Consider the following 15,077-nt stretch of genomic DNA (forward strand, 5'->3'; position numbering starts at 1 on the left):
AAAAATTTATTTGCAGGGCAGCAGTGGAGAAACAGACATGGAGAATAGAATTATCGACATGGGGAGAGGGGAGGAGAGGGTGGGATGTAGGGAGAAAGTAACATGGAAACATATTACCATATGTAAAATAGATAGCCAAGGAGAATTTGCTGTATGTCTCGGGAAACTCAAACAGGGCTCTGTATCAACCTAGAGGGGTGGGATGGGGAGGGAGATGGGAGGGAGGTTCAAAAGGGAGGGGATGTATGTATACCTATGGCTGATTCATGTTGCGGTTTGACAGTAAGCAGTTCTTATAATTTGTCAATACAATATATTTTGTTGAATAAAGTTTTCTTACATACCACATTAGATAGTAAGCCACAGGCTGCACAGATACCAAGGAGGTTATAGATTGCAGATCCAAGAATGGTGCTAATGCCAATATCGCCCTTTGTGATAAATACACCTATGAGCCAGATAGTAGCTAAGTTAGTGTTGACTTGGAGAAGATCAAATCACACCAATTGAGCAAAAAAATATAAGGAGCAGTATTTACCTAGAAAAGCAGTAACTAATTCAGGAGCTGAACTACCGGCTGCCATAAAAGTTGCACCTGCAACATCCTGGGACAGTCCGAAGGCTGAAGACAAATGAAATTATATTATGCCTGACAAGTGACAAATGGGAGTGCATGTTCTCATAACTAAATAGATACCAAAGCTACATTTTCATAGAAAGCCATTTACTAACTTCAACTGGAAAACAGCCAATAGAGGCAGCCTTCTAGGCATTATTTACCCTATATCAGAAAGTTAAAATTAGAAGGAAAATTCAGGTTTCCAAGCCATCAATAGCAATCCTTTGTCAAGTTTATTGTTTAATATATTACTGATTTTTGACAGTCTTCCCAGACCCTCAAACTCTGGTGTGCTTGATTGAGTCCCTGTCACCTGTAGTCAGTATTTCCTTATTCTTAACCTGTTGCTCACTCTCCAGTCCACCTCAAGTTCTACTTCTCTACTGAGATATCTGCCTTTGACATTACTAATTTATTTTCTTGGTGGCGTAGCAGGTTGAATTTTATAAAAATAGCTACAATATTTCTGCCCATATGGTTTTCCAGAACCTGTCCATTCCCTGTCAAACAAACTAAAACAAAAAACAAGGTGGAGTTTATGGATGAGCCTAGATGAGCCTCTGTGACAGCTGAAAGTATGGCAGAACTATATGCCTGAAGTTAGGACATAAAAGGTGAAAAAGCTTTCTAATGGTTCTCTCTCTAGGGACATTTGCTTCAGAGCCCTAAGCTACCACATAAAAACCCTGGCTGCCATATAGGAAAGACCTTGTGAAGAGCCCACATAGAGATGCCTGAGGAACCCCTGCTGTCTCAGCCCCTCAGTTTTGAATCCTCCCATCCCAGCACCAGATGTGAGGAGGAGCTTTCAGATAATTCTAGTCCTTTCTTCTATCACTGCATGAAAGACCTCAAGCAAGAACCATCCAGATGAGGCCAGTAAACCCTTAAAGCTATGAGAAGTCTGAAATGATTGTTCTTTTAAGCTCCTAGTTTTGGGGTGATTTCATAAGAAGCCATTGATAACTGGAACACCTGACTATTGTTTATCTATTTGTTGTATTTATTGACCACCTACTGTACCAGATGATTTTTTTATGTGATAGGAATGTGGCAGTCACAAAACAGACAAAATGTTTCTCTTCTGGAATTTAATTCCAGTGAGAGCAAACAGACAAGAAAAAATATATATTGTGTTAGAAGGAGCAAAAGTCAGGTGTGAAGTTGCTCAGTCATGTCCAACTCTTTGGGACCCCATGGACTGTAGCTAACCAGGTTCCTCCATCCATGGGATTTTCCAGGCAAGAATACTGGAGTGGGTTGCCATTTCCTTCTCCAGGAGATCTTCCCAACCCAGGGACTGAACCCGGGTCTCCCGCATTGCAGGCAGACGCTTTACCCTCTGAGCCACCAGGGAAGCTCAAAAGTCAGGAGAGGGGATATAAAGTGTCGTGGAGGAAAGATTGTAATTTTAGATTGGGTAACCAGGAGGGACTTCACCGAGATGCTAACAGAGTGAGGGAGTAGCCACACGTAGACCTGGGAGTAATATAGGCAGATGGACTGCGTGCAAAGGTTTTGAGGCAGACTCTAGCCTATGTGTTCAAGAAACAGAAAGGCCAGAGTGTCTGGAATACAGTGTGTGAAGGAGAGCTGTAGATGAAGTAGTCAGCAGTGACAGATGGCCAGATCATATAAAGCCTTGTGGATCCTAGCAAGCACTTGGGCTTTCATTGTGAAAAATATGGGAAGTGCTTGGAAAGATGGGCTTCCCTGGTAGCTCAGCTGGTAAAGAATCTGCCTGCAAGGCAGGAAACCCCGGTTCAATTCCTGGGTCAAGAAGATCTGCTGGAGAAGGAATAGGCTACCCACCCCAGTATTCTTGAGCTTCCTTGGTGGCTCAGCTGTTAAAGAATCTGCCTGCAATGCAGGAGACCTGGCTTTGATCCCTAGGTTGGGAAGATCCCCTGGAGAAGGGAATGGCTACCCACTCGAGTATTTTGGCCTTGAGAATTCCATGGACTGTATAGTCCATGGGGGTCACAAAGAGTTGGACACGACTGAGCGACTTTCACTTTCACTTTTGGAAAGACATCTACAGTGTTGCTTGCTGGTGATACGAGCCACAGTCATCTTTTTTATCCCCATGAGGCTATCTGGTCTCAGTGAACCAACCAGCTCTAGTGAGAACTATTTTGCTACCTGTTAAGCCTCCATTGGGAAAAATCCTCTCAGGATAGTTGAAATTACCAAATCCAAGTTCTCTATCCTATTTGTCTTTGGTCATGTTGCTTGATGAATGCTACTTGTGGTGACTAATGAAGGAACAAAAGTAATTTTTGTAAGTTACATTTCATAGCATTTCTTTAACTGGTTAGAATGATTTTGCCTATATATATAGTATTTATACTCTTACTACAACTCTGATACATAGTAGGTCATAAAACTTAGAAAAGACGAAGCATATTCTATTAACTTCTTAAAAATTTTATCTATGAATTAAGTAATGTCTTATATTCATGACATGCAATTCACTTTCGTATACATAATTTAATCATCTCAGCTATTCTCAGAAATGAGTGTTAGTTGCTCAGTTGTGTCCTACTCTTTGTGGCCCCATGGACTGTAGCCTGCCAGGCTTCTCTGTCCATGAAATTCTCCAGGCAGGAATACTGAAGTGGGCAGCCATTCTCTTCTCCAGGGGATCTTCTCGACTTGGCTCAAACCCAAGTCTCTTGCATTGCAGGCAGATTCTTTACCATCTGAGCCACCAGGGAAGTTCTTAGATATGAGTTGTGGTATTTCCATTTCACATATAAAAAACAGATATCCAGAAGGTTAAGTAACTTAAAGTTACATGGAAAGTAAGAGTCTTAAATGTGAGGAGCTTGGACATAAACCCCAAGTCTATTGATTCTAAACATGAAACATGAAAGTGAAAGTCACTCAGTCGTGTCCCACTCTTTGTGACCCATGGACTATACAGTCAACGGAATTCTCCAGACCAGGATACTGGAGTGGGTAGCCTTTCCCTTCACCAGGGGATCTTCCCATGGAACCCAGGTCTCCCGCATTGCAGGCAGATTCTTTACTGACTGAGCTATACCTAAGTCCAGTGCTATTTCTGTTTCACCACAGAAACTCAGTATCAGAAAGGCACTGAGGCAACTGTAAGATGGGAGGTGGTTGAGTCATTTTCTTCGCTTCCTCGTGGCACTGGTACATAACTTCCCCCATTGTATTATTTTCTAGGGGGAAAAATAGCTAGTGGGAGTTAGTAATAATTAAGAAGTTTTCTAGCATATTCCAGAGAATGTATAAACTTAGTGATATTACCATGAATTCTTGAATGAAATCAGGGTTAACTAATACATGGAGGAAATTGAAAAAAGAACAAAATATCTTAAATTGTCTAAACTTGGGTCAGCTGAAGAGTGATTGGCTGAAGAATGCTTCATTAGAAAAATTCAATCTGGAGAGAGAAAAAGTGACCCTTCTGAACACTCTCTCTCTCAAAAGGCAATAACGATAAAGCTTGTTGCTATTCACTGGGCTCTATTCGAGTTATGAAAAGAAGAGCTCTCTACAGATGGATGTATAAAACTTCAAAGATATTTTAACAAGTTATATCTTAAGGTTCTAAGCATATTTTGTAGGATGGTTTATACCTTTGAACTTTAGAATCGACTGGCTTTGTCTTCACTGACCTTTGGGTAGCATTTCTCTCTGTTATAGTTTATTGTTAAAGATAAATTGTTCTGTTTCCCCCTCCCCCAGAGCTATTACTTTTTTTCCCCTCTCTATTACTCTAAAGAACTAATCATATTTCCTTGAGGATATAGTAGAAATGTTCAAGGTGAGTTTTCTTTATAGGTTTAGATATTACATTGGTTATATAAAGTGCAAATTTATGATAATAAACTGATTACTAAAACTCAACAGACTTTTTCTTGAACATGTTCTCTTCTCTGATACCATGCTGCAAAGTTTATAACCATCTTTGCAAATCTTTTTCTGGAAATATAATATAGAAAAAGAGTTTTAAACTAAAGTGGAAACTTGGCTTCTGGCCCTGCTAATACCTTAATGTGAGAATTTAGGTAAGTCATTCAGACAAGGCTTGTATTTTGCCATCTGTATGAGGGTTGGAATATACAAATCTTTAAGGTATCTTCTAATTTTATCAATTTAAGAAAAGTATAAAATATGAATTCTGTGCCTTATGCCTCTGGACCACCTCTTATTGTTAGATAAATTCCTTTTATAATTAAAATCCCCTATGTTAACTGAAAATTTAGAAGATAGAGGAGAAAACAGATGGGAGGCAGCATCATTTATACTTTTACCATTGTATTTTAACCACTGCTACCTTTTTTAAAATGTATTTTCAGTTCTTTTCACATATACATTTAACAGAGTTACAAGACTAGGCTATAAGCAATTTGGTGTCTTTGGCACAATTTTATAAAGTCCTCAGTGATAGCAAATTTTTATGCTTTGTGAATGGATTTGAGTTTTGAAAGCAATTAAAAGTCATTCAGACCCAATTCTAGTGACTATGGTGGGTAGTCATGCTGAGTAATTCTACTGAGGGTTCAAAGTTAAGTGTGACAGCAAACCAGTGTTTTTTATGATTAGCAAAATTGGTTCTGACATTAATTTCAAATATTATTTCTAGGAATATTTTGAGTAAAGTCAGCATCACTGGAATAAATGCCTAGCCTCTCCATGCACAATTCCATCTATATGCTCTGTGATGCTTCTAATAGTAAATAAAAACATTTTGAGTACTTTATAGTTACCATCTCATATCTTGTCTGAGCCATAACGGAACAAATTCTGAAGCCCTGTATAATGCTTTGAAAAGCCCGATTCCACTGAAAAAGGACTCCCCCATACCCTAATCTAACAGCTATAACATTAATTAGTTTCCACTTGCTGTAAGTCAATCATATAAAGCCATATGCAAGACTTTTTGTCTCCAAACCTCACAATTACCTGAGTTTTGTCTCCATAAGTTATTCAAGGTCACATAGGTAGTAGTTGCAGAGATGGGATGGGCACTTAGATATTTTTGAGTTGAAAAAACTGCTCTTTCTGTTATCCATGTAGGTAAGTGAAGAGATTTAATACATAGCTTTACTATTATTATTATTGCCTGTCTCTGCAATAGCATTTTGGTAATATCCAGACCACTTGACATTACTTATCTCTGTATACCTAAGGTAGATTTAGATGCAATCCAAGGTAACCACAATATTTATATTTTAAATTCATATTAGTTTAGATCAGAGGAAAAAGAAAACCAAAGAGGATGAAAATGCTCTTAAGAGGAGAATGAGTGCCTGTGTGGCTGGGAGGAAGCACTCTTCTCAGATTCTTTGTTCTTGGGGAAGGCTTTGCCTCTGTAAATTTCATAAGGATTAAGAATCAAACAATCCCCTGACACTGTCGGCTATCCAAATGCCATACTCACAGAATTATTTGACTCCCTTTCAATTTTATCAATTTAGAATCAATTCTACCTGGAATTAAAACTTGTATTTCTTTCTTATTGTCTGTTTCTGAAACATAAAATAGAACATGGACAAATATTAGTTCAAAGCAGAATGAATAAAAAGAATTTTTAATAAAAAGTAAATATTTTATTTAAGTATGTTTCCCAAAACCTTATTAAGATCATTTTCACTTAAGAAATGTTACATTTCAAAGGATCAACATGGTGGAGGGATTAGAGTATCAACTGAATAGCATATTAGTGTACCATTTAAGATGAAAAGTTTCATAACTAGCTCATTGTGGACTTTAGGCAGTATCAAGTGACCGAGCAATCACTAGGGGTTCTCAGTTTTTTTTCTGTAGTTAGCCTAAGAAAAGTTAAAGAAAGGTACTCTAAACAGGGATTAAATAACTCTAGGAGATCCCCATTACATATTAAAATGATATGTAAAGGATTTGTTTTGGCTTTCTGCTGAACTTTTGTGTTTGTAAAAATGAACTGCTTATAAAGATGAAAGGTAATCGTCCTACTATGGGCTATAAATTAATATAGTTTCCATTATATACAAATGTGTTCAAAGATTCATCTTTAACCGCTTTTCCTTTAGAACTTAAATGGGTAAAAGAGAAGATAGGATTAAAGGAAGGTGGTATAGCAACAGCATTTTCTCATATTGGATCTACTTGGTTAAGATGACAACAAAATGTCTCAGGGTTTGTGTGTGCTTGCTTTCCTAGTGTTGAGGTGTGAAGGAGAGGTTGTATAACTTTAATGATCATGAGCAGAGCAAGAAAGAGAAAGATCCTTACTGGGAGCCTCAAGTGGTAGTGGTTCTAGAGTAATTGACAGACCAATGTATATAGAACCAATGTGTATAGCTACAGACAGAGAAAGCACTCATGTGTCTAAGCTGGGCCTGACCAGAGTATCAGCAAGGAGACTGCAGTCCCAGCCACTTCTAGACTTCACCGTGCTGAAGCCCCTTGTGCTAATAACCAAATGAACCGTTGTCAGTGATTGCAAGAGTGGATCATGGGACGATGGGGCTGGGGTGGGCCAGGGGCCGGCAAATTCAACCATTGCATCCTAGATTGGGACTCAGACGTGTATTCCACAGAATGTCATTGAATCAAACGTGATGATTTGGTTCCACAGTACGATGCTATAATTTCATGCACATTGTAAACAAAATACTTAGTTCTCATATTAATTGTTGTGGGTAACCATTCATAACATTAATTTACAACCCCCAGTAGGTTGCTGAAATTCTTAACTGATGTTTTAAAGTGACTCAGTAAATTCTCATTATTTTGTAGTATACATCCTCTGTAGTTACAATGACTATTTGATATATTTTTTAATCAAAATTTTCGGTGCCCTTGGGTGGAAAATACATTTAAAATTATTTAAATAGAACAGTTCTTCTGAAACAACCATATTATGACAGCTAATCTCAAATAAGGATGTGTAAAATTATATAGCAATTGAAAACATTCCTGGGTTTTGACATTAAAGAGACCAGGGCTCTCCTGTGTACTGGCTGTGTGTGTGTGTGTGTGTGTGTGTGTGTGTGTGCGCGCAGTCATGTCCAACTCTCTGTGACCCCATGAACTACAACCCACCAGGCTCCTCTATCTGTAGAATTTTCCAGGCAGGAATACTGGAATGGGTTGCCATTTCCTCCTCCAAGGGATCTTCCTGACTCAGGGATTAAACCTGCATCTCTTGTGTTTCTTGCATTGGCAGGCAGATTCTTTACCACTGTGCCATCTGGGAAGCCCTGTGTAGTCTTGAGAAATTATATACTCTTTCAGCCCCAGTTTTTTCGTTAGTAAAACCAATCTAATAGTCCCTACTTATAGTGTTTTTTGAAGAACTAAAACCTTATATATTTAATTTAGAACAATGCTTGGTCTTCTATAAATGTTTATGAAAAACAACTACAATAAATATGTAAGTAGTTAATAACATTCTAGTACATGTATAATGCTCAGTAAATTATTTTGAGGATAATATTAATACTTATTAGTTGGGTGGGACTGTTACAACTCATGCTCATCAAAGAACTATGGGGAATTGTAAAGCATTTACAGACTTTCTGAGGCTAGTTTCTATGGATGTAAACAAATTCCAGAGAAGCTGTTTTTTATTGCTGATGTCCTAATTTGGACAAGACCATGCTAAGACCTTGAAAAGAGAAATGAGAGAATTAATTTATAGGCATTTAAAAATGAATCAAGCTAGCACTATTTCTATCTCATTTTGTTGCCAGTATTTTCAATACTCAAGACAGGGATCAATTCTTAGCAGCTGAAGATTTGTCAGTGGCATAGGCATCCATCAATCACGCATCCATAATAGCTACTGTGTTATATTTCAGAGCAAAAGGCAATTCACTTGAGAAATGCATGTTTGCTAATGATGTTCCAAGGTAATTCCACAAGTGGCATGGTGGAAGTCATTATTATAGATGTTTCATGAAGTTACTTAAAGAAGATTATTTTGAAGTATCAATCTAAATTTTAATGCATTAGTTTCTTCTGCAGGGCTAGAAAAGTTATTTATTTATTTACTACTCCCAAGACAGGTTTTTATTAAAAAACAATTCTTGATGAATTTATTCTTTCAGTCAAGAAAGCAAAAAAAAGGGGGAGGGGGGATTTATTATTTTCCAGAAAAAGAAAGATTCTAAGTAGAGAGATAGTACCTTGAATTTTGAATTTCTTAGTTTTATATAATTAATATGATTTAGTTTTTCTAATGAAAAGTGTGGTATTGGTACAAACATGAATAGATCATTAGAATATGGAATTGAAGGTATAGAAAATGGATCAACTTTTGGTAAAAATAGCAGTGTATCCTATAAGAAAACAAATTCTTAGTGGAAAAAATAAAAATATTCAACATAAATAAATAAATGTTAAGAAAAGAGAAAACTATCAGTAGAAGAGAAGATGAAATTTTTTCCGACCTAGGGATAAAAGGATTTCTAGGTATAAAACCAAAAGAAGAATAATAAAGGAAAATATTTATAAATTTACCTATGTACACTTCAATGCAATAAACACACAAAATACAAAACCAAACCATAAAAAAGCATATGATATGAAAATTATGTTAGAAATTTATATTAGAAAAAAATCTTGGAAATCAATAAGTAAAAGACAAATACTCCTCTAATTAGAACATGGGCAAAAAAAAACACAAGAACAAAAGCACAAATTTCAGTACCTATATAAAATGTTTAATGTCACAAATAATAAGATAATGCAAATTTTATAAAATAAACTATTTTAAAGCAATTAACAAAGACATTTAAAATTATATTATTCGTGGTTTTCTGGAATGGAAGCTACCATATATTGTGGAGGTTTCTGTTGGCACACTTTTTGTAAAATGTTTTTGGCAATGTATAAAATAAAGCTTAAAATATGCATGGCTCTGCGTCTTTGTCAGGAAATGGTCAGAGAAGTTTGCAAAGATTTGATACAAGTATGATCATTATGTAGGACAAAAAATTTAAAAATCAAATGTCTAATAAAACTAATAATTTAAAGAATTGTGATGAATTTCTACCGAGTGCTCATTCTGTATAAAAACCAGTGTTAGGTGCTGAAATCATTTACAGAAGTAGGAAGTATTGTGCTACCATTAAAAACTGTGTTTTTGAAGGCTATTTAATAATATGGGGAAATGTACACAATAAAATAGTATCTTAGGAAAAAGAAACAGTCTTAGATTTTATGTGTAGCAAGATCTAAAAGACTAAAAGGAAATATACCAAATGACGACTGTGGGGATCTCTGAGTGATAGTAATGTAGGAAAGTTTATGCTTTTTCTTCTATTTTTCTTGCATTTCATCAGTCTAAGTAAAATATTATGTTAATTTCTACTAAAGAAATGTCCATGTCAAATATAATATCAAAGTAAAACTATGTATAAATTATATAATAATTATAATAAACTTACACTGACCTGTTCTATAAATATTTTGAATTAGAGAAATAAGTGTTGAGTGACTCCACTGTTGCCATATCCTGTTTTAAATCCTAAGGATATTGCTATACTGCACTAACAAGAGAGAAAAGAGAGAAAATGACTTGCATTTCAGCAGGGGTAGGGGGTGGGGCCATGGGAAAAGGGGAAAAAGGAGAGTTTACATTCATGCTCTTTCCCTCTGTGAAGAGACGCTAGCAGTGTGTGTGTGAGGTGGTGGGGAGGGGCCATGCTATTTTTGTGCAATCCTGGGAGTATGCAGTGGGAAATCTAATCCTGGACTTGGACCTTCTCTGAAGTGAGCATGCTCAACCAATTAAACTAATTACAGGAGATAGAGCCTGGAAATGCTGGCACTTTTGCTTAGTTACCATAATACATCACTGGTATCCTGATTTTAGGTACCAGTGCACCCATGTAAGGTCTATGCTCAGAATGCTGGGTGATACACATGATTATAGAGATAGAACTAAAGGGCTTGGCAGATCTTATTTCCCAGAAACCAATAACTGAGCTTAATTTTTAATTACCTAATCCCTGAGGTCACTTTACATAAGATGCAGGACTTATTTATACATTTGTTGGTTCATTAACATGAATTAGTTTCCTTTCCCTCCTTATAGGAGACTGGGAAAGGAAGAGGTATGAGGGTGGTCCTTAAAGGCATTTGTTTATCATCTTCCATTTCTAAAAAGTTACAGAGATTTCAGAGTAAAAAATTTAAAAAAAAAAGGAAGTATTTGATGGCAAACATTAGGAGCCCAGTGTATTAGGAGTATACACAAAATGCATGTGTATAAAACTTGAAACAGTTTACTAACAGCTAGATAATACAGCAGACAAACTGGCAGTTTTTAGATGTGGTTGGTATGATAGTTGCTTTATACCCATTAAAGATGCCCTGCTGCACATGAGCTACCAAGAAAAACCACAGTCAGGCCAGTTCCTCACGGTACAGGTCGCCACAACACAGACGTTAGTGTTCTGCAGCCAGGTAAGATGGACAGGATTGTTACTGAGTTTCTCCAAACACAGATATATATCTGTGTGACATCACTATTCTGGGAAGTTATAACAGAGATTTCCAGCTACTTACATTCACTGATGATTTCCAAGGACGGTAGGAAGTACTCATCGCAGACAATCGACACAGCCATGAACATGTAAAGGATAATTAGGAAGTAGATTATGATACCTCCATCTGCACGTTCCTGTTTCGTGAAAAACCCCTCAGGAAACTCCGATGATGGGGATATAACACATTGGGTGCTATTTCCTGGTAAGGAAAAGGAGGTGAAAATCTGAAGGATATTGCAGTCACGCATTCCAAGCCCACAAAGAGAAATTCCTTAAGAAAACACTAAGTGTGGGGTTTCTGGGTGGCATTTTAAGAACTCTGGTGAAAATGTATAAATCTCTTTTGACTATGATATAATTATAGATCCTTAAAACTATTAGTCTTTGGGACCCAAAAGAAGTGTTTTAATAAAATAAAATAAAGATAGTGGATAAATTTAAAAGAAGAAATAATGAAATCGGTTCTCCTTGTCTGCTTCAACTCTAAAAGGCAATTCTGTACCCCTTTTCCTCCTCAATTAGAAACTATATATCTGAAGATAAAAATTTCTAATATCCGTGCGATCTCATTTTCCCATTTCAGAGCCCAAGTTGTCCACAAATCTCAAGGCCTACAGAGAATCATTCATTGTTGCAGAGAGAATTTCTAGGATGAAAGATTCCTTTTTCCGTGATGAAGTTTCCAGCAATAAAATCTGAAGACTCTTCTGTTTCATGATGTCTGTGGGTTATTTCAGAGCCACTTTCAAGAACCTACCTGAAGAACCGAAAGTGTTTGATATCCTACCAAATGCTAAAATAATCTAAATGCTCAGTCGTGTCTGACTCTGTGACTGCATGGACTATAGCCCGCCAGGCTCTTCTGTCCAAGGAATTTTTCAGGCAAGAATATTGGAGCGGGTTGACATTTCCTACTCCAGTGGATCTTTCCTACCCAGGGATCAAATCAAATTTGTGTCTCTGGATTCTTTACCACTGCACCACCTGAGAAGCCCCACCAAATGCTAAAACTCAGAGCAAATACAGCCGCAAGCATAAGCAAAAGTGAGTCAAGTAAGAATTCCCCTCTCTGTGTTTATTTGTGTGTGGCGGCAGCAGCAGGGGTGGCTGACCCCAGTGTCCACCTACCTGTAGCCCTTGGGAGACGCCGAGCCAGGGAGACCCCTGGGGGAGGCAAGTGTGCAGTAGCCCAGAGGAGGCCGAGGAGCAGGGCCCGTCTTGCCCACCGTGGGCCCCCTTTGATCTGCATTCCAGTAGCGATCTTTCTGCAGCGTGCAGCCTTGGGAAGGGAGAAAAGGAGGATTAAGCTGGATCATGTGAGGAGTCTCCTTCCTGCCCCATGCCCTGCCCAGGGCACATCACAGCAAGGCCAGTGCGTGAGGGAGGGTGACTGGAGTCAGTCAAGCTACTCTGATCAGCAGCCGTAAGCCTCCGAGAGGCTGGCAGAGGTGGAGAGGAGGGGGACAGTCCCCTGGCCCATGGTTCCTGAGGGCAGATCCAGGCAGCTCGTTCTTTACGGACTGATTTTATTCTTTGTCTTCATAGTGGCTTTGCTACTTTTTTTAAAAAAAATTGAGGATAGTTGCTTTACAGTATTGTTCTGGTTTCTGCCATACACCAAGGCAAGTTAGTCATAATTTTATATATATATATATATATCCCTTCCCTGTTGAGCCTCCCTCCCCACTTCCATCCCACCCCTCTAGGTCATCAGAGAGCTCCAGGCTGGGCTCCCTGTGTTATATAGTAGCTTCCCACTAGCTATCTATTTTGAATATGATAGTGTATATATGGCAATGCTACTTTCTCAATTTGTCCTACCCTCTCCTTCCTGCTCTGTGTCCACAAGCCTGTTCACGTCCACGTCTCCACTCCTGCTTTGGGCTTTCTCCAGATTTCCAAGGACCTAAGTTTACAAGTGCTTCCATCTCTCTCTCCAGCCCCTCTAGAAGTTGTTGGAGCTGGTGTCTGTGTTCTTTGTTTAAGTTCATACCCTTTTATATTGTTGTTTGGGGGCCTCTCATTCTCTCTCCAGTTCGGGCTCCACACAGGGAAGTCATGAAGGAGGCTCCTACAATAATCTACTGGAGAAATGATGGTGACCTGAACCGGAGCAAAAACAGTGGGGGAGCAGAGAAGCGGGCAGCTTCAAGAACTAGTAAGAGCCGTAGTGGATGAATCATATTTGATCACTGATTAGCTGTGCTGCGTGCCAGAGGTTTGAAAATGCAAACTGGACAAGCCAGTGCGGGTTCAAATGTAAACTACTGTCCTTCCTACACAGCATTTACTGGGCTTGCTGGAATGTTAAGAACTTCTGGCAGTGTGGTAACATGTAGCAAACAGCACAGGCTCTGGAGCCAGACCTCTTGGTTTTAATCCTAGCATTGCTACTTACTAGCTATGTGACCTTGGGCACGCTATTTAACCTCTCTGCTCCTCTGTTCCATTCTCTGTAAAACAGGAAGGTTATAGTACCCTCTATTTGGGTTGTGTGAGGATTACATAAATGAATGCATTGAAAAATTGATGCTTTTGAACTGTGGTGTTGGAGAAGACTCTTGAGAGTCCCTGAGACTGCAAGGAGATCCAACCAGTCCATCCTAAAGGAGATCAGTCCTGGGTGTTCATTGGAAGGACTGATGCTGAAGCTGAAACTCCAATACTTTGGCCACATCATGCAAAGAGTTGACTCACTGGAAAAGACCCTGATGCTGGGAGGGGTTGGGGGCAGGAGTAGAAGGGGATGACAGAGGATGAGATGGTTGGATGGCATCACTGACTCGATGGACATGAGTTTGAGTAAACTCTGAGAGTTGGTGATGGACAGGGAGGCCTGGCAGTGCTGTGATTCATGGGGTTGCAAAGAGTCGGACACGACTGAGCGACTGAACTGAACTGAACTGAATCTGCTTAGAACAGCCTCTCCCCCATGGTCAATGTTACCTAGCTATCTATTAGCTATCATGTTCAGTTTAGTTCAGTCACTCAGTCGTGTCAGACTCTTTGGGACCCTATGGACTGTAGCACGCCAGGCTTCCCTGTCCTTCACCAACTCCTGGAGCTTGCTCAAACTCATGTTCATTGAGTCGGTGATGCCATCCAACCATCTCGTCCTCTGTCATCCCCTTCTCCCCCTGCCTTCATTGTTTCCCAGCATCAGGGTCTTTTCCAATGAATCAGTTCTTTGCATCAGGTGTATTATTATTGCTATTTTAATACTTTTGATAAAGATAGAAGCTTCATGGCCATAAGGGAATTTTTTAGTTTTGCAACTCTTGTGGTTCCTTTGCTTTGCAGAAAAAGCATAAAAACTGTAGTACTCACTTAGCTTTAAGTTTAGAAACTGGGGTTTTCTGGTGGAAAGGAGTAAGTTGCTTCTGATGTTTGTGATCTTGATTTGGTGAAAGTTCTCAAACACCCCCTTTGTTTTGCTGGGAATTGTTACCCATTATAAACCTCTCGGAAACCATCATTTCCAGGAACTGACTACCAAGACGTGTGGTGTGGTGGTGAGGCTGGGATAATGAGTCACCAAAGTGTAGCCCAGGAACAGAGCAGATTCCCAGCAGGCAGAGGTCTGACTGCTGACACCTGCAGGAGGCAGCACCCTGGACCCCTGGCCTGTGGTCTCAGGGCCAGCAGGGCTAACCCCCTGGGAAGGGACCACTGAACTTCGTGTGATGGAAATGTCTCATGAACCTCTCCTCTCCGAAATGCAGTAGTTTAACTAATTAATAAAACTAAATATTACAAACAGACAAAACAGGAAAACTCAAACCCAGAGTGAATACTTATACAATGTATATTGTTAATCCAGGAAGCAGAGCAAATACCTGAAGATATAAGCCAATGACAGTGAAACAATTTCAGTGGAATCTTGTACGGAGTAGGTACTTAATAGACATTTGTTGATTGATTAGATTGTAATAATTCTTGAAAAC

The 15,077-nt window shown here is 38.9% G+C and overlaps 1 protein-coding gene across 1 annotated transcript in view; it reads right to left on the reverse strand.

Annotated features, from left to right (window-relative positions):
• SLC24A5 (solute carrier family 24 member 5) overlaps positions 1–15,077 on the reverse strand; it is a 37,601-nt gene that overhangs the window by 8,231 nt on the left and 14,293 nt on the right. Inside the window, exons 2-5 of the mRNA XM_020875476.2 lie at positions 12,262–12,412; positions 11,153–11,332; positions 539–622; positions 345–448 (exon numbers count right to left, since the gene is read on the reverse strand). Of these exons, the coding sequence (XP_020731135.2) occupies positions 345–448; positions 539–622; positions 11,153–11,332; positions 12,262–12,412 (519 nt within the window). The remainder of the gene's footprint in view (positions 1–344; positions 449–538; positions 623–11,152; positions 11,333–12,261; positions 12,413–15,077) is intronic.

The sequence above is a fragment of the Odocoileus virginianus genome, chromosome 6, assembly GCF_023699985.2.
Source record: "Odocoileus virginianus isolate 20LAN1187 ecotype Illinois chromosome 6, Ovbor_1.2, whole genome shotgun sequence".
In the NCBI taxonomy this organism is placed as follows: Eukaryota; Metazoa; Chordata; class Mammalia; order Artiodactyla; family Cervidae; genus Odocoileus; species Odocoileus virginianus.